Source organism: Lutjanus erythropterus, chromosome 5, assembly GCF_056507025.1.
Source record: "Lutjanus erythropterus isolate fLutEry1 chromosome 5, fLutEry1.hap2, whole genome shotgun sequence".
Taxonomy (NCBI): Eukaryota; Metazoa; Chordata; class Actinopteri; order Lutjaniformes; family Lutjanidae; genus Lutjanus; species Lutjanus erythropterus.
The window spans coordinates 36,627,895-36,648,726 of record NC_139321.1 but is presented as its reverse complement, the minus strand read 5'-3'; the positions used below and the strand labels follow the sequence as shown (position 1 = coordinate 36,648,726).

Here is a 20,832-nt window from a genome sequence, read left to right as displayed (position 1 = left end):
CCAAATTATCTATTCAGTTTAACAATAACAAAGTTATTGTCAGGCAATTTTCCCACATCGAGTACATGCATTTCACATGAAACTTGCTGTATGTACAAATTTCCCTTGTCTGTGCCATTAAAGCTGTTTAACCAGAACAGTGAAGTGAAGTGAGCATCTTTAAATTGTGTAAACCTGTGATGTTGAAGAACTGAAATATAAACACAGTTTAATCTGAATTTTTAGGATATTACATGACATTTTTTTAGAACGTTTTCAAGAAACAAAGGCACCGGATTTCAATACGACATGGCTTAACATCTTTTTATTGCAACTGAAGACTTTAAAAAATATCTCCATTTCCTGCCATGCATGCTGCCTCTGTGTAACAGAGTGAGAGTTGACTGAGTTTGGTCCCTGAATGAACTCAGGTCAGATGGTTGTTGGTACAACAGTTCTGCAGAGAGGAGTGTCAATTCAGCCAGCAAAGCAGATGCCAGGATTTTCATTACATCTTCAAAATAAAAGCATGCATTTCTCACTTTTACCCGCCAATAATTTTGAAATCAGTTCATTTTAAACTTGGACTTGGAGAGTTAACATGTGATAATCAGAAGCAATGAAACTGACCCAATACTAGATAAATGTGAAAATACATAAATTTGGAATGCAATTTTCAATTATTGAACAAAAACCTGACTGACAGATGTGTTTAAGATTGCTGTCATGCCTTACATATGATTTTCTGTGTTTTACAACATGGGTGAAAGCAATCATACTTTAGTAACCAATGAACCAATGATCATTTTCATTATTGATTAATGTACTTGATATTTTGCCAGTAATTGTTTTGTCTATAAAATATCAGAAAATAAAGAAAATTCCCATTATAATTTCATAGAGCCAAAGGCAGCATCTTCAAATGCCTTGATTTCTCAAACCATACATCTAAAATTTAAATATATTAATTTTGGTATCATATGACAAATCTTCACACCTGAGAAGCTGGAATCAGAAGATCTGAGGTGCAAATAGTTGCAACTTAATTTACTGTTTAACTGATTTTCAGCTCTACATGTTAGTCACTTAATTAATACTTTTTTTTCTTGCTTTAATGAATTACCCAAAATTATTCTGTACATAAACATGGCTTTTATTTTGCAGGAGTTCTGCACTTCATTTATTTTTTTTATTTCTGGCTCATTAATCCACATTTTAGCCAGACCTGATCATGACACAGCTGCTGAGGATTCAGATGCAGGGAAAACCAGCATCACAGGATACACAACCAGTTATAGTAAGTCAACAACCAAAACCACCACAAACGCTGAAATACAGGGTGCAGAGAAGAATAAGCTCCTCTGGAATCAGGTGGGTGGATGTTGTTTTATCTGATGGAATTTTAATGCTGTTTATTTTGTCCCCTGTGGAGACATTCTGTGGAACACTGCGCTGTGTCTGTGGTAGTATTTTATAGTTTTTTAACATGAGTTTCATTACGTTTTCCAGAAACCGAAACAGCCTTGATAATACATTTAAGTGCTCAACAATATGTTACCATGCAATCAAACACAACCTCCCCTGATAGCAAAGTAAACAGAACTTTATTTTGATCAGTTAATGCATTTTTGACCTTGCATCCTTGAACAAAGATTCAATATATCTGCAAACCTGGGGCTGTTGGGGCTCTTGGAATAAGAATATATTTGTGTTAAATATTAAAGGGATAGTTCTGATTTTGAAGAGGGGTTGTATGAGGTGCTTATCAATAGTCACTGTGACTCCTCCACTCCTTCTGCTCCACATTCAACCACCTCCTCCTCCACCTGGAACCTAAATCTTTCATTGATGCAGATGTGATGAAGCCGAACTGCCACTTGAAAATTTTTATGACAACATAATTGTACATTAACCTAATTAATTGGATATTTCTGGTTTGCTCTCTGTTGCAGCTCCACCCTGTGGAATGATGGAATAGTGCAGTTAATCTCTACATGTTACTGAAGAACCATGGAGGACTTCACTGAAGTTTTTCATCTGACTTTCGACAGATTATGTTTAGATTATCATGTGAAATATTATTTCATCATTTTATTAAATTTATCTTGTGTTTATTATTATCCTACTAAGCATTGGTCTTATTAGAATATAACAGAAATCCAGTGGTGGACAGTAGTGAAGTACATTTACTTGAGTACTGTACTTAAGTACATTTTTTGAGTATCTGTACTTGAGTATTTGTTTTTTTGGAAACTTCTGACTTTCACTCCACTACATTTCAAAGACAAATATTGTACTTTTGACTCCACTACATTTCCAGGAAGGTTGTTTTTACTTTTTGACTGAGCTTTGAAGTCAGCTGTTGGTGTTTTTTCTTTTCTAAAATGTAATTGGTCACATGCTGTGTTCCTCACAGAAAGAAACCAATCACAGTAGCTCCTCTCAAATGGGACTGATGTAAAAGCAGAAATACGTCCAGGCGCACTAACAAGCACAAGCAAACTCTCCCTCTTTCATTCAAACAGAAAGCGATAATGGTGACGGCAGGAGAAAGACTAAATGAAATCTCAACATGTTATTATAATTATTAATTGTTCCAGGTAGCTTTTAAAGTTGGATTGTTTTTATCGTGGTGAAAAATACAGCATAATTCATGTATATATACTGCCTCTGAAGACAGAAAGAAATCTCAGTTATTTAACAGACTTGGAGAACTTCTTACACTCGGCTTCCATTTTATGCAGTGATTTTAATACAGTTACATCAGAAAATGACAATAACTGTCCTTTTTGTTTTTGATTGTATTTCTATGTTGAAGTTTTTATAGGTGTTTCTATAGACTTTGTGTAGCAGAGTGGTTCTACAAGCAAGTCAGTGCATCATGAGATGGTTTCAGAGAGTTACAAGCTTCTGTAAATGCATCATGAAAACAATACAGCATGTATTGATATTAGAAAATGTACTTTGTAATTTGTACTTTTGAATACTTAAGTATTTTTAAAAGCAAGTACTCTAGTACTTTAACTCAAAATTTTGACTGATCAACTTTCACTTGTAGTTGAGTAATATTTGACCAGGAGTATCTGTACTTTGACTCAAGTACTGGAGTTGAGTACTTTGTCCACCACTGCAGAAATCTTAATATCTTCTTCTTTATATTTGCTGGAACACAAATAAATCATGTTTTTTAGGCCTCAGGAGGTTTAGTTGGTTACAGTTTTATGTAGGAATCTACCGGTTTTTCACATTAGAGACACATAAAGTCAACCTGTGGAGCTTTTCCCTCAGAAATCAATATTGAAACTGTGTTTTTATCATCACTGTCCATGTCCTGTAGCTCCTGCTGTAGCTGCTTTCTGCCAGCAGATGTCACCATTGTTTTCTTCCCTCACCGGTTTTGCATGGATGTGATATCTGTGTGCAGTGAACTGGTGATGTGAATAACTTCTGTCAGCCTGACTTTATTTTGTAAAAATGAATGAATTTTAATTTAGTCAGAGTTTAATAAATTAAAAATATAAAACTGGATTAAAACCAGGAAAACCCTGATCTAAAGGTTCAGTGTGTGAGATTTGGGTGCATCTGTTGGCAGAAATCGAATATCATATTTGCAAGTATGTTTTTTATTAGTGCCGGGATTCTCAAAGTTTGAAAAAGTGCTGGTTTAGAGAGCCAGCACGTGACTGAGAGTCACAAAGTCAAACCTATGAACTGGTCATCTGGTTCGTCATTAGTCTCATAATGGAGTTTAACTTTAAATTTCATGAGCACCAAATTCAACTCAACTTAATTTCAGCCATACAGTGTTTTTTCATGGTGAGATCTCACTAACACATCAAACTGCAGGAGTTATAGTCCACAAAATGTGTGACCATAACAGTTATGCAAATATTATAAGTCTATTTGTATTTCTTAGCATTTTTTCATGATTAATTAATCTAAATTAACTTAATGTGACAGTCCATATTTTCTATATTCTGTCTACAGTCTTCTCCAGGGTCTCTGGAGATTGATCATTTTTTCATGATTAAATGTAGAGTCAACTTTCCTGCACAGAGGGAAGCAGGGAATTATTATTATTTTGAAGGCAGTACAGTGGAACAGTAATTGTAGTAATCAATCAGGTGTCAATAGAAAAAAAAAAATATTAAGTTCTCAATTCATTTTGCCACCAAAAAGAAAAAAATGAGATATCAAACTGATTTCTTGTTTTTGTTCCTGTTCACAAGAAAAATAAAATTAAAATTTGAGTTGTCTTCTAATTTCTGCCACTCTCAGTTATAGTCAAAAATCAAATGGTTACCACTAATATTTGGTTTTCAGTGAGATAGTCAGGCTGACGTTTACCCTCAATACCAGTAGATGGCGGTATGAGTGCATTTACATGAATACCTGGTTTGTTTCTTTGGTAACTGTTCTCCAGGTTATTCATATAGATGTATTTCTGTTTTTTTGCAACCTAGTTATGTCCAGCATATACTGACCTGCTCATGATGATTTAACACGTAGACTGTGTGAGATCTTGTACAAAACTGAAACATGAATAACATATGGACACAATTATAAGGAGACACACTTTCAGGATGAATCATTAATACTTCACAAATGAACAGTCCACACAGTAGATTCTTGAAAATGTTTTATTTATAATTTTGTCAGTTGGTTAATTGGTTTAATGTTCTCTCACACATTAAAAAGTCACTTTTCACACCTTCATTATGTCTCATGTATCCCAAAGTTTTAAAAAGCCTCTTGATTTGGTTTGATAATTATTGAGAGCTAACATGTTTCAGTTTGTTCTTTCAGACTGGATTTCACTAACAAATATTAATTTAAAGTTTTACTTATTTAAATAAGAGTGTCTAGTCAGCAGCAACCTGAACCAAATGATAAATACACAGGTCACAGGTGAGCAGCACAGGACTTTAGCCAGAAGTCCTGCTCACTTACTTTTCAGTAGGCTAACAAGGCCTTATCTTTGACATGAATACAAAAATATTTTAGAAGCAACAACCCAGAATCCTGTCACCAAAAAAGAACAGTGAAGTGGAAGAGGACCATCACCAAAGTAAAGTACAAACCCCAATTCCAAAAAAGTTGTGACATTTCCTTATGGTCATTTTTAGTCTTGTTGTGGTCACTGAAGCCTCTTCAAGTTGTTTTGTGTCTCTTTGTGGTCACATTTTGTCTCTTTGTGATCATTTAAGTCTCTTAGAACTTTTGTATCATTTTGTGGTCCTTTTTAGTCTCTTTGTAGTGGTTTTGTTTCTACTGCTCACTTTTTCTCTTTGGTCATTGCCTGTCTCTTTGTGGTCATTTTTAGTCTCTTTGGGGTCATTTGTCGTCTTTTGGGTGACTGTTCATCTCTTTATGGTTCTTTTTAGTCTCTTCGTAGTTGTTTAGTGTCTCTATGTGGTCACTTTTGTCTTTTTGTGGTTGTATTCTTGGAAATGGGCCACAAGTGGACATTGCTATTTTTAGGGGCCTAAAGACAAAAAGGTTGGAAACGACTGAATCAAATCTAGGAGGAAATACTGATGAGTCAAACATCCCAAACTTAATGACCACCCCTGTGGATGCAGTGGTGGTTTTTGACTGCCTGCCGCTCTGACTTCACATGTCACGCACTCTGACTGTCTTATAAACACCTACGATGTTCTGTCTCAGCAATGGTCAACCACAGAATGTCTTCAGGTGGGTGTCACACTGAGAGCAGCCTTCTGCAGTGACGGTATTACAGCTGACCTCGAGAAATGGATGTCTGTGTGGCTCATTCTGGCGATTTCTGCTGTGGTAGACAATCTGTCCAGTTATCTACACAGACATTAGTGGAAATGATTGCTTTTGGAAGGATTTCCACACACGTCTCAAACAGGAAGCAAGAGTCTATGTATCTGCGGCACGGCAAGAGGAGAGATTGACCTCTGATAAACACCAGCTTGGTTATATTTAAAGAGAATCTTCAGTTTGAGGAGTCACCGCCACATGTTAGGCTGTGCAGACTGTGAAAACTTTCTCTCTGAATCACTCAGGTGTGAAGGAATGAAACTGTCGCGAAGTCAACGTGTCACAAGGATTAAAAGATGTTTAATCAAACGTGACACCTCTCATTAGCAGCCAGGTCCTCTGTGGGATGCCATCTGCCGTCAGCTCTGACTGTCTGTGTGAAACTTGGTGTTGACTTGGCGTGAGTCATCCGTCCTGTTCTCTCTGAGAGGAAACAAACAGGCAGCCGTCAGAGGTGGTGAAAGACGGGAATCAGGCAAGATCCGATTGCCATCACCGATGTGTACCTACAGGGTGTGTTATTTTTAATTAGCTGAATGTGCTCTCACGTTAAAGAGTCACATTTCACATAGTCAGTTATCTCTTACCTTTATTATGTCTCACATATCCCAAAGTTTTAAACAACCTGTCAATTTGGTTTGAGACTTACTGGGAGCTGATGAGTTTCAACTGTTCTTTAACACGTATTAACTCAAACAAACTCATTCCTTTTAGTTTTAAAGATACCAGACTGTACAGTTACTTTTCATGGGTAAAATCAAGAAAATCAGTTTACAAATATGTGTCATTTAGAAAAAAGGGTATTGATTGAATGACTCCACATACAAGTAAAAAAAAAACTCCCACCACGTCCACAAAGAAGTAAGACATGAAGACTGAAAGGAGTTGTTTTTTTTGTCTCTTTGTGATCACTGTCTCTTTTTCATTACTTTCTGTCTCTTTGTGGTCATTGTTTGTCTCTTTATGGTTGTCGTTTGTTTCTTTGTAGTCATATTTTGTCTTTTAGTGGTTGTTTAGTCTCTTTGTGGGCTCTCTGTGTATTTGTGGTTGTTGTTTGCCTCCATGTAGTCATTTTTTGTCTCCTTGTGATCATTTTTGCATTGTTGTTTGTCTTTTTGTGGCTGATGTTTGTCTCTTTGTGGTTGTTGTTCATCTCTTGTGATTGTCATTCACCTCTGTGGTTGTTTGTCTCTTTGTTTTTTTTTGTTTTTTTCTCTCCTTGTGGTCATTTTTGTATTGTTGTTTGTCTCTGTGGTTGTTTGTGTCTTTGTTGGCACTTTTTGTGAGTTTGTGGTTGCTGTTTGCCTCCTTGTGGTCTTTTTTGTGCCTCAATGTTTTTCTCTTTGTGGACACTTTTTGTCTCTATGATTATTTTGGATTTCTTTGTAGTAATTTGACTGACTTTCCAGCAAAACATGTGTAGTCACTTTGTCCAGCCGACCCTGGTTGACCCTCTGGCTATGCCCCTGATTTCAGTATAAATATCTCAGATGAGCAAATAACTTTTTTCCTGATGACTAATGACTGGGAGGATTGAGAGCCTGGGAATTTAGAAAAGGTCAGTCAAAGTATTTCCTGTATGCTTCCTGTATTATTTGTGACCCAGCTGATGTGTCTGTGTCAACACAGAAGAGGATTGCTGCTTCCCAGAATGCCAGTCTTATGAAAATCATTATTCTGACCATCTATTTTTAAGTTCTGACTGGAGTCGCTTGTTATGCTGCTGCATACTTTTAGGGTCAAATAGTGAAGCAGCCTGGCTCCTGCCTGCTGTTAACAGTGCTGGAAAGAGTACTGAAAATCTGTACTCAAGTACAAGTACTGTTACATTGCTAAAATAATACAAGTAAAATTACTGATGTTAGAAAAACACTTAAGTAAAAGTACAAAGTACTTGTGTCCAAAACTACTTTTGGCAGAAAACTATTAGTTACTTACAAGCTTACAAGCTAGGGCTGCAAATTTTGTGCATTTTACTGAACCAATATTTGAAAATGCTAACAATCGATTAATCATTAATAATTCATAAGATGCAAAACACATTTTGTTTTTTCTTGTTGTTTCTTTTTTTTTTGTCATTTTTTCCTAATTTTAAGTCCATGTTTAATTGTCTTTATTCGGAGATGGCTCTGCCAGACAGAACAAACTATTAATCATTAATCGATTAATTGTCATTAAGAATTGAACCAATTAAAAATGTATTCATGGATGTTTATATATGATATTTTGACATTGTTTCGTTTTTCATTTGTATGTCATTGTTCTCGTTGGCCAGTTTGTGATCAGATCATCTGATTGGCTACTGAAATGCAGATGAAAGGTTTGGATATTAATATAATTTAAGTTGTACTCAGTACTCAATTATGGGTTTAAAAGTAACTAAGTAGACTACATCTTGTAATACATACTTAAGTACGAATAATAGTGCAGACTTGGAAATCTACTCATAAAAGTACAAGTACACCCAAAAACTACTTAATTACAGTATTTTGAGTATTTGTAATTAGTTACTTCCACCCCTGGCTGTTAATAATGAATCCTTAGAAAAATCATCCACTGAACTTTGATGCAGATGAGTTGCTACATAGAAAGTTTTGGTAGCTGCTTCAGCTGGACTTGTTGCCTTGAATCACTCTTCCTCTCTTGTGTTTTGCATTTTAACTTATTTCTTGTTCCCCATCATGTGAGACATCATCAAGTCATTATTGAAAGTTGTTCTCCTTGTTGTCTTCACCATGTCTCTGTCTCTCGCCTTGTAAGTATTTAATTACACCTGAGCTTTGCATTGTTTCCTGTTATTGCAATTAAAAAAATAATGCATAGTTATTTCATTTTAAAGCTCTGCAATATACACTGCCTGGCCCCAAAAAATCACACTCTCTAATATTTCGTTGGAACGCCTTTAGCTTTGATTATGGCAATATTTCACCATGGCATCATTTTGATAAGCTTATGCAGTGTCACAACATTCATTTCTGTCCAGAGTTGCATTCATTTTTCACCAAGATCTTGTATTGATGATGGGAGAGTTGGACCACTGTGTAAAGTCTTCTCCAGCACATCCCAAAGATTCTCAGTGGGGTTCAGGTCTGGACTCTGTGGTGGACAATCCATGTGTAAAAATGATGTCTCATGCTCCCTGAACCACTCTTTCACTATTTGAGCCTCATGAATCCTGACACTGTCATCTTGAAATATGCTCATGTCATCAGGGAAGAAAAACATCCATTTTCTTTTTTTCCAACCACATTTCTTCCTGGAAGATGATGTTTCATCACTATCCTTCCAGGTTTTAATAAAGTGTTGGACAGTTGTTAACCCAGTTTTAGTAGTTTCATCAAGCTTCTTAGTTGTTTTCTTTGCTTGATGCAGGTCAATAATTTGACTCTTCAGAAATAGAGTAAGATCTTTTCCTCAATCACAGGATATGTCTTCTGACATGGTTGTTTAAGAAATGAGAAGCTCCTCACTGCATCAGTTAGGATTCAATAACTTGTTACCAGCTGAAACATATTAATCACTGCAGTAATTATCCAATGGAAGGATCGTCACTATTTGCTTTGTTAAATCCAGGTGGTGAGTTTTTTGGCCATTGTATATCATTTTATATGTATATATTTTACTGGTACTATATGCAGCACAAACATTGGAGATCTGGTGTCTGCCCCTTTAAGAATATCTGTCTGTTAATGTGAGAGCTTCTCACTGTGTCCTTATCTCCAGGACAGACGTACAGTATTGATCCCTCTCTTGTTATATGCTGTTGTATTGTGTGTGCTGACTGAAGTGTCTGATTCCAGGAAATTGGCTGTTTAACACTTCTCTGGGATTGCGGGCTTGATAAGTAATAACAAAGCACTTCAACAGATGCGACCCTTTGATATCCCTGAAGACAGGTTCACTCGGATCATCCTTTCACTGCAGGCAGAAAGTTCCTTATACTGTCTTAAAACCTGGCTCAAATATAGAGAGGTGTCATCTTATGCAGCCTCTGCATGTTCATCTGTCTTTCCTCTGCTTGGCCGTAGCCTGTCACAATATTTTTTTGTCTCCCCTGTGTTATTTTGTCTGGCTGGTTCATGTATTCTATTGTTTCACTGCAGGCATCACTGTCTTGTCAGCTGGCCTCTGTCTTGCCTGTGTCTGTCTGTGCCTTACCATTTGGTTTACTTTCTATACTGTATTTTATGGGCTTTAATGATTTTCTTGCTTTCCTCATGTAGGTTCTTTTAGTGCTGATTGGCCAGCACTGAGGCTGTGACATAGATTAATGTGCATTCTTCTGCAACTAAGACAAAAATCCATAAATATGCCATCTAGTGGTCCCATGAGGCTGTAATTCTCATTAAAGCCCAGAAAACAAGATTACTGAATAAATGAAAAATGAGGAAACATACACACAGGCAACAAATTAAAGAAAAAAACACCATAACATGTCACAGTAAGTTGTTGGGCCGTCACAAGATTGCCACAACAGCTTAGTGCACCCTAACATATTTTCTGGAACTAATGGACAGATGCAACAAAGGCTGTAGCTTAAGTGCTGTTCCACTGAGGGCACAGAGTGTATATTTGGGAATTTAGAGGGCTAATGATATAAGGAGGTGTCTAGATCCTGCACTAACAGCCATCAGGCACATTTTGTTTTTTTTAAGGCATGTTTTATATCATATTTCAGATTTAATAAGCACTGTGAACCCCAATTCATCCACGACGCAAGATTTTAGTGTGAGTTTAAATGTTTAAGACTGGCAAAATGATATGACATCTTTATGTTCACTTAACACAAACATTCCCCTTTTTTGAGATATATTTTTTAAATCTTAAAAATTAAAATTCAGTCACCCTCATGCCGACTGAGGGTTGGGTTTAGTTTTTTTTTTAGTCCACAAAACACTGCTGGAGTTTCACTGGAAAACAGAATTGCAGAATCTCCCAAACAATGAAAGTGAATGGTGACCGGTTTTCAAATGGAAAAAAAAAAAACGGCATAATAAAAACATAAAATGCCTCCACACTGCTTGTCTGATGTTATCCAAGTCTCCTAAAGCCCCAACATGCCAAGTTGACTGAAAAATGTTATGTACACCATGTTTTTAGCCTGAATCTTCACTTTAGATCCTTAGCTTGGAGCCACGTTCACCTGCACACTGTCTGAACTGGGTGTGTGCGGTGTGACGGTGTGCAAACAGCATGCTGAGATTTTAGGAGACTTGGATTATGCCAGAAGAGCAGTATGGAGACATTTTAAAGCTTCTTTCCAGTTGTTTGTTTATGTTTGAAAACTGGTCACCATTCACTTCCACTGTTTGGGAGATTCTGCAGCACTGTTTTCCTGTGAAACACCAGCAGTGTTTTGTGGACTAAAAAACTAAACCCAACCTTCAATCAGCATGACGGTGAGAAGATCATCGTTTTTGGGTGAACTATCCCTTCAACATAACAATCAGGTTGTCATTTTTGAGCTATTTAGCTATTTAGATTAGTGAAGCTCATGTAGCCAAATTAGTTCAAGATCTAGTGAAAACGTATAGATTATGCACATACTGTATTTAAATAGTTGAGTTAACTAAAAGATTGTTGTCAAAAAATGAACTCAATGTTTTTATTTTCATATGACATGTAGTCAGGTTCTTGTTCAGTAAAACAAGTAATTTGTGTTCATTCATTCATTTGTGTAACATGACAAAAACAATAGTTGTAGTGTTATGCTGAGCACAAAAGTATTTTGTCTTTTTAACATAAAGCTGCAGCGATTTCTGGTGTTTTACCAACATATTATTTTATTGTACTTACAATTTAGTTTAAGGAAAAAATCTGATGAAAACGTGTCTGTGATATACATTAAGATAAATCACCTCTGATTTCATAATGATGAAAACACTGTGAACCATGATGAAGGCTGAAGTCCATCCTGACCCTGTTACACTTGAAATTTAATAAAGTTACTGGAAGCAGTTTCTCATGTTGTCTTTGAGCCAGTGTTGGAACCAAAGGAGCTGCTGCAGCTGTTAGAGGAAATCAACTTTGTAATGATCAAGTTCAGTTAACTTAAGTCAGCTGGTTTTACAAAATTCAAACAGGACTTTAAACTAATTATTCAACCTAAGTTCAACTGACTTACAATTTTTAAGTCGAACTCACATCAAATTATTGGCAGTACACATTAAAAGTTTTATGTGCAAACTGTTTCTGATAAATGTTTAAGTTTAGCAAGTGAGTTGACTTTTATGGTGTGTTTAAAATGACTTAGGCAAAAAACTAAATATGGTTAAATAAAATGGTTTGGTTGGGTGGCTAATTATAAAAAACAAATCTAATGGTTTTTGTTCAGTTAGGGAAATTTGAACTCATAAACTCAGTATTCAAATTCTATCTACAGGCCCTGAAGCAATACTATTCTCCTAAAAAATATTCTGTTTATCGGCATTTGAAGATAGTGATGGAGATTACAGTCAAATGCATTACATCATTCACATAATTTGGATACTCCTCAAACAACTCAGTGACTCCATGAGTCCTGTGGAACCATCTTTGTTTCTTATGTTTCTCCACTTACTGTTACATCTTTTTTTAGGGAGTAAATGTGATGTAGTTGGTTGTAGACACTGTGTTATTTTCATCATAGTTGATATATGACTTTCTTAGACCTCCACAACATCAATATGATCAATACTTTTCTGAGAAACCTGTTGTACACCATCTGAGACATGTCTTCTGCCCTCTAGTGGATTTTCAGTGAACTGCAGGCAGCTTCCTACCTGTGAGTGCAAAATCCAATATGGCTGCCTTCATTAAAAAAAAGGTCATGGTAAGAATAACAGTCATATTGTTACTAATAGGTTAATATGACTATTAACTGTATTGAAGCAACCTATAATTACTTAATATTTTGTACCTAATTTATAGTGAAATTGTGTTGAAAATGTGTGTATCAAATATGATACAACCAGTATTTAAGATTATTTATTTGTGAATCAATTATTATTCTGCTGAATTTCATGATGAAATAAACTTAACTAATTAAAGATTGAAATGTCATTTTCAAATAAATTTACAGCAGAAATTGGGATATTTTATGCGTTTTTTTTTTTTTAATATACAACCTGCTGTCATTATAATTACTTATGTTGTATGTTATTGACTGAGCTATTTTTGCCGACCACAAGGCGAATTAAAAAGATTCATGTTTGGGGAAAAAAAAGAAGCAAACCAATGAAATGAAAATTTTTCATAAGCAATGAACAATATTTGTTTTTGTTTCTAAAATAAAAATTATTGTGATCAATGAATTTTCATAAATGACTGATATAACAAATATGATATAAGCAAAATATCAGTGAGATAGGAAAAAAATGGATGGGAATAAATATTTCATTTTTTTATATACATATATATATATATTTATTTATTTTCCATCAAAAAAATTGATTTGTCGGACTGTACAGGGTTAAAGACAGTGTTAGTGAGGTTGAAGATAAACCTTCCAGGGTGTTTGTTTAAGTGAGTGATGTGACTGTGCTCGTGTCTGTCTGGCTGATTTCTTAGGTACAGCTTGAGGCGGTGTGTGTTCCTGAGAAAGGGAAGTGTTGCATTATGAATGGGGAGGCAGATAACCTGCAATGCAGTCACTCAACACTGTGCAAACCTGAGATGTTCTCACTTATCCATTTGACACAGCACTCACACACGTGTAATATGATTCTGAGGGAAGGAAACCAAATACAATCAACATGTGCGGCATGAGGGTAACCAATGCTGTCTTACTGTTTGCTCTGGAACCTGTGAGTCACTCTGTCCTCCAATGCTGTCCGCAACTCAGTTTTCTGTCAGAAAGGGAAGATTAAATTCAGTTTAATGATACATTTTTAAATTTATACGTCAAGATAAACTATCATATCATATATAGAAAGCAAACTTGCAATGCCCAGTTCATTTAGGAGAGTTATAGCTTCACAGGTTGTCTTTGCTTGAGTGTTTAAACTAAGATTTTCACAGTTCATGCTGTCACAATACAGCACAAGTGCACCTCAGTTACCATGGTTACACTTCACTCACATCATTCTTTAATGTTCCTCAGTATAATTGTCAATTGTAAACTAGATTAGCTAACACACTTAGCTAGCTTCTCATAAATGGACGACAAAGAGAAACAAATGAAAAACAGGACGTCAATGTTCTTCTTGAAGAATGAAGAGAGAGCGAACACATAATACAGAGGAAATTTAACCAAGCAACTATAACAAATACAGTCATTTGCAGTCAATGCAAGTCATTGAGAAATATAAAAATATTACTGTGAGAGCAAGAGATAGCCAAACATTGACAGGAGCCAACAAAACCTGCTGAGTTTACATAAAACAATACAGCTAACATAAATAAGGTCTATATGAGACAGAGATGTGTTAACGTTTGGCTAGCAAGCTGCAAAGTTGCTACTAACTGATGGTACTCTGGATTGTAGTTGCTAACAGCGTTCAGGGTCCAGTGGGTTCTCTCTGTCCCATAAAATGTGTCTTGGCATCCTGTTCTGCTCTTCAATCAGCCATCATGTAATGTTCCCAATATTATTTGACTTCTGAAGGACTGTTAAGGGGCCCTTAAAATGTTCTGAGGAAACTGTTACTAAGGACCTTCTAGCAACACTAAGGGATTGCTAAAGTAGCTAAGAGCAAAAATTTAAAGCATTTCCCATATCCTCAGGGAATCCTTATGGTGATTTTATGCAATTCATTTTTTTCTAAGGCATCCTTAGATGACAGTTTAAGGGAAACTTTATCATTGGTGGTTTTATGCAACCAGGCACTGATCCTATCTTAACTGTCTGGTAACCATAGTAATTAGGGTTAGGACCTGCTTGGTGGGGGGGGGGCATTACAGATAAACAGTTCCTAAGTCAGTGTTTGTTATCCAACTCAATATAGGAAATGTGTAGCCTAGTACACAGTCTAATTTAAATCTTAAATAAACTCTCCTAGTTTTAGGATAATTACAAACTGTCATAAACCAATGGCTGACCTACAATCCAGCAAACAGTGGCTAAGGTAGAGTTTGCTAATAGTAGCTAATGGTGGTGTTCACTAACGGTTGGTAACAGTGGCGCTTGCTAACAGTAGCTTACGGAAGTGTTTGCTAACAGTAACAGTGGTGTTAGCTAACCTGTTTAATCCATGTGGATGCTCTATTATTGCTTTTACACAATAAATACCAGATTCAGCAGTGATTGCTATTTTCATAACTCATCTGTCTTATACATAGTTTCTCATTGTTGAGTTTGCCACATTTTCGTATGTTTGAACATTTTTTTCAGTTTGTTGCGGTGATAAAAAATGAACTGTTACAAAGTTGGCTAGATCTATGAGCTACAGATAAACAATGTTGGCTTGAGTATTTAAGATTTCCTAACCTGAGATAAGATAGGAAATAAGATTAGACAGGATACCAAAACTTAGTTAGGATCAGCATGCTTCTGTAATACCAAATTGGGGAAAACCCAGACTCTTCCTATCTTAATTTAACTAGGAATTTTCTAAAATAATTGAGACAAAATGAAAATGTAGATACACTCAATATTTTTATGATGCCACGAGTCAACACTTTATCAAACAACATACTGAACAAATCACTCAACAAAATGAAATATGTTTACTGAACAAAATATTAAAAATACGGGATGAAAAATGTTGTGCTGTGCTACTGTTTATCCCAACACTGATGAAATTATTTTCATTTTGCACCATGGGTTTCTCAAAGTCGTGCTCAGTGGTGCATATTAACTGAAGGATGTTGCTTCTACTACATGCTGATTTGCATAAGATGCACACGGTGGATTTTAGCTGTACCTTAATTTGCATATTGCTGAGCAGCGTCCCACTGTTCAGCAGCTGGTTATACTGCCAGGCCCAGCCAACCTCCCCCACACAGCTCTGCCTGGGCATCAGAGGGGGTGCATTCGGTGCAGCTCGGCACAAGTAGCTGAGGTCACCTGTGGCCTCAGGTGATGAGGCGCCCACACCGATATACTGGGTGAAGTAATTAGATCTCGGCCTGTAGTCTCCAATCCCATCTGGGCCTTGTTATAATCGGTGAAAATGTGAGAAAAGAAGGAAAAAGAAGTCAAGCTGAATCCTTTTCACAGAACTTACACTCTATAGACACAAATTCTCAAAAAAAACAAAAAAAAAAAACAGGCCCGCTTCTACGAGGGTGCAAAAGCATGCATTGCACCCTCAGTTTAATATTTTGCGCCCTCAGCTGAATTTTGAACAATAAATGCCAAGAATAAGGCTAAAGGTCAAGCGTCTGTGTTTTGCGTATAGCTGTCGGTGTATGTCTCCATTTGGGAGTATATTCAGTGCCTGTATGTCTCTATGTACACCTCCTATTTTATTTATATACAGCACAACATGTGAAAGAGTTGGATGAAGGTGAAAATAGATCAGCGGGTGTGGTGATTATTAAATAGTCTCTCAGTCAGACATATCAGTGGTCTCATAGCTCTGAAACAGCTGTGCCAGTCAGTTAAACTTGATAACAAGCAAATGAAAAACATTACCTTGCAACATGAACAAACATCGCCACAAATGAGCTCCCAAAGACAGTGTATTTTTTCATCAGGTAGTTAATATAATGATGGAAATAGAAAAGACATTGTACTGATGCTGTGTTAGCAGTAATTCTGATGTATCTCACCTCGTCCGTGGACACAGTTTAGTAATTAATCTTACACAACAGCATTTCAAGGATAAACCATGAGCTACTCTTGCTAAAAAAAAAAGCCCTGGTAACCAGACGTCTCCTTCATAAAAAACAAATGAATGTCTGACGTCTGTATAGTTATACTGTGGCACCCTGGTGTCACTTTCAGGCAAATCAATGACGGTAAGGCTATGCATTTATCAACATAACATTGGCGCCTTTCAGACTCATAAAGTAAACTGCTGCTGAAAAGGAACAACACGTTGTTTTCATCAAAGACTGTTTTTAACCTAGGGACCACACTCACAATCATAACACCTACACTATTTTTCATTGCCATTGCCAGCCAGCACTGTAATGTACCCCCACTAATTTCAGATGCACATCCAGTTATTTTGTTCTGGAACTGGCCCTGCTGAGAACTTTAAAAAAGAAAGAAAGAAAGAAAGAAAGAGCAGATCATATATTAAAGACAATGTGAAATATTGTCAATTTAATCTTTGTACAGTGAGGTGAATTCAGCAGAACCTAATAAAAATGTGAGACAGTAAGGATGGAGAAAAGAAATAGACTGTCGATGTAAATTTAAAAAAACAAAAGACTGCATCCATTAAGCATTTAGCTCACGGCACTATGTTACAACTAGTTGGAGCAAAAGATCAGTTTTGTTCAGAACATGGCTTTTCTCTGATGTGTTATTATTAATTATAAAAAACAGTAATTTGACACAAAATATTAATTTTAAAATGATTTTTATGGATTTAAAAATTAATGTATTGCTCCTTGTGAGGCTATGATCAGAACTGCGTCCATAGCAACAGTCTATTCTTCATAGCAACACTGGACATAACAGACCTTAGAACGCTGTGTTGACCAATCATAATCGAGTATTTAACATAGCCATGTAGTAAAATTATACAATACAGAGATATACAAGAACACAAAACAAGCAACCATGTTTTCACATCTCACTTTAAGTCGTCTAAGGCAATAATTGCTGCATTGTAAACATACATACATGAACATTGTATGTATGTAAACTTACTTTTGGCCCTAGTTACAGGGCCGCCATATGTCTAATTACAGTTGTATTTGCTTGGACAAAGAACATATGATTTTATAATTGCTGAACAATGCTTTAGGGTCTTTAGCATAATGTCACAGGAAACTGGGTTATAGCAGTTTAATCCTAATCTAATACATACTTTCCCACCAATTAGTGTTGGTAGAGATAACAATAGCAGCATATTGTAGATATCACAATGGAGACACTGCTTCAGTCCAAATTCTGAACTTTCTTCCAACAAATTCTACTTCCTAGAATTGTACTCAGGCACAACACAAGTACATACTCCTTGTGCTTCTTCTCCTACCTGTAAAAATCATCCTTTGTCCACGTTGTTGCCCTCCTGCAACTGCTTCACTTTTTTGCATCATCATTTCCTCTGGTGTTTTTGGTGTAGTCGCAGCAGGCAAGACACACACATATAATGGGTGCCCCTGGGTGATAACTTGAGCCCAGCGGTCTGCTCTGTCCATGGGGTCATGGTTGGTTGTCATGCAACCACTGGTTGCCATGGCGTCAGTGTCCTAGTTAGATTGTAAAAACAGGGGTTGAGTCTTCTATTGATGCATGTCCACTATATAGCACATTTATTCTTAATTTAAATCAGATTACTATATGAAATAGATTGAAATGAAGACAGAAATTACATTTTTTAAAAAATGTTGCATATTGCTGAGGTAGCATTGTAGTTTCCCTTTTTTTAAGTTTGTTATAAACAGAGTAACAACTTCAGTAGTTATATTGTTATTATATATTTTGCTGATTATTCATACCTATATAGATTATATAGTTCAAACATTATGGCCTCTGGAGTTTTACTGCTGGACTTCTTTTTATACATAATTCATTTATATACTTCCTTTAATTTCTTATTTTAGTTTTTATTGATTTCATTCAAAAGTTCTTTATCTTTTCTTGCCTCTTTGCCTCTCTCTGTGCTGCTGTAATATAAACCTCCCCCCAGGGATCAATAAAGTCTTATCTTCCCTTATCTTATCTTGCACACTGTTTGTGGACACTGGGTGAATAAGTCAGCATCTTGTGGGGTTTCATAAAGATTATTGCAGCTCAGAATAACTGAATTTGCAGTGGCTTTTCCATAAAAAGTCTGCCAGAAAAGTGTATCCATATGGAACTGCACTGAAAAAGCATTTTTTTTTTTTCATCAATCTTCTTGTGAATTCAAAGTCACTTTCAAGCTGTTTGTCACAATCTTGTGTGAAACGTTGAGTATCTGTAACACATAATAGTGAATTTACATGAACTTTAGTCTGCAGTTCTCAAAGTCTTTCATCCTTCCTGATCAAATGTTTAAGGATAACCATTAATGAAATGCAGTTAATTTATTGTACAACATTAGTTACTAGTTACTTTACAGTTACAGTTGGTTACAGATACAGATTTTTGAGAGCAAATATAAATCAATTTATAAATTATTATATATTATACCTAATTATTACATGGCTATGTTAAATACTCGATTCTGATTCTAAGGTCTGTTATTTCTGTATAACAGACTGTTGCTATTAAGAACAGACCATTTCTTTGACACAGTTGTGATCCTAGACTCTGGAGGAGCAATACAATATTTTTTAATTAAAAAAAAAAAAAAAATCATTTTAAAATTAATGTTTTTCTTTTATCATTTTGTGTCAGGGTCCTGCATCACACCGTCAGGATTTATAATGCCATGCTCACTGTACATTGTCACTTACTTAAGTTACACAGCAGTATATAATGTAGTTTAAAATTAGCTCCATCTTTACCAGCATTCACATTAGTGATGCTTACACATTAATGCATCATTAATTACAATCCAGTACTATAATATATTGGTTATTATTCTGAAATGGGCCATTCTGCATAATGACTAGCCTACTTTTACTGTTGGTAGTATTTCAAAGTTAACGCATGCACTGTTACTTAAGTACTTTAAACTCAAGAGTTAAATTATTTTTTGTTAATATTTCCTCACTGTGGTAAGGTAAATAAAACATCTGAGTACTTCCACTACTGAGTATAACTAGGTTTTTGTAATGGCCTGCCTGTAATCACAACTTGCATTTTTGTAGCCACTTAAAGGTGTAATACCGTTTACAGACACTAGGTGGTCCCAAAGCATAACTTTGCCACATTGCACTCACCCCTCCTTATTCCCACTTTTTTTCCTTTTTTGTTAAATGGACTCGCCCATGAGCCGCCCCTTGTGACTAAATCTCCGTCAAGTCTCACAGAGATGACGACAGTCAGACAGGAAATACAACGATTTTACCTTCAAAATAAGATAGCAAACCTGGTAATACCAAATAAGCATAATTGTAAGCAAAAATAATAACATTTAAGCTCTGCAGTGACTGAATCGAAACACTTAAATACTGGAATGAACTAAAAACAGATATTAAATGTTTATGTAACGTCATGGTACGTGGTGAAGACTGTTGATCTTATATATTCCTGAACTCTGCTGATCATTGTACATAGACAAACTCAGCCTATAGTACATACATAGGCTCACAGAACAAATATCTCTAAATGCATTAATTTAAAAACTGTTGCAGTGTTTACATAGGCCTCACTTATTTGTATTTACATCTTTTTCAACTGCAAGTCTACATTTTTCTATTTTATTATTTTCTATTTTATTATTTATTTAGACTTCTGTATATAAATAACTTTAACAGCAAAATCACAATTATTCTGTTTATTAACATTTTTAGGTGTTTTTTTATTTCACACTTGCTTTGCCAATATATATCTAGATATTTTTTGTTATTCTTATTTCAAACTTATTTCAAACATGCTTACTGGCATGGGGGATTGAATGAAATGAAAATTAAATGAAATTGAATCAAACTGATTAGAAAAGACTGATACTGGATTTTTGGGGGGTTGATGCTGATACTGATATTTGGAATTATAAAACAAAACAAATAAACAAAGGAAAAAAACCATCTTCTATTATTCTATCATAATTCTCATCCATCCATATGTTTAATTCATTTTTTTCGAAAGACAACTAAATTCATCTGGTAAATCATTTCAAAACGCATTGTGTATTTAAAATATTCACATATGCATGACATTTTACGTATATAGGTCTTCGTTGATAGTATGAGTGCGTGCAGACAGAGAGGGGAACATTTTGGGGAAAACACACAACATGTATATTTCATTTACCGCAGACTCCTCCCTAAATATAGCGTTTCCTCCATTGTCTCTTTGTATTAACGTCAAACACGTTGTTCTCTTTGGAGCTTTATTTTGAAAACGTTTGAAGGAAGTGCGGCCGCTGACTGTGGCTG

The 20,832-nt window shown here is 35.7% G+C and overlaps 1 protein-coding gene across 1 annotated transcript; it reads right to left on the bottom strand.

The window, feature by feature from the left end:
• Positions 1-5,982: 5,982 nt before the first annotated feature.
• On the bottom strand, positions 5,983-17,957 carry spmip2 (sperm microtubule inner protein 2). The gene is made up of 4 exons (XM_084718467.1): positions 17,838-17,957; positions 15,609-15,838; positions 13,534-13,592; positions 5,983-6,189 (listed from the first exon to the last, which is right to left on the bottom strand). Exons 1-4 carry the CDS (start codon positions 17,902-17,904, stop codon positions 6,126-6,128), a joined length of 420 nt encoding a protein of 139 aa, XP_084574593.1. The 5' UTR covers positions 17,905-17,957; the 3' UTR covers positions 5,983-6,125.
• Between the last annotated feature and the right edge of the window lie 2,875 nt (positions 17,958-20,832).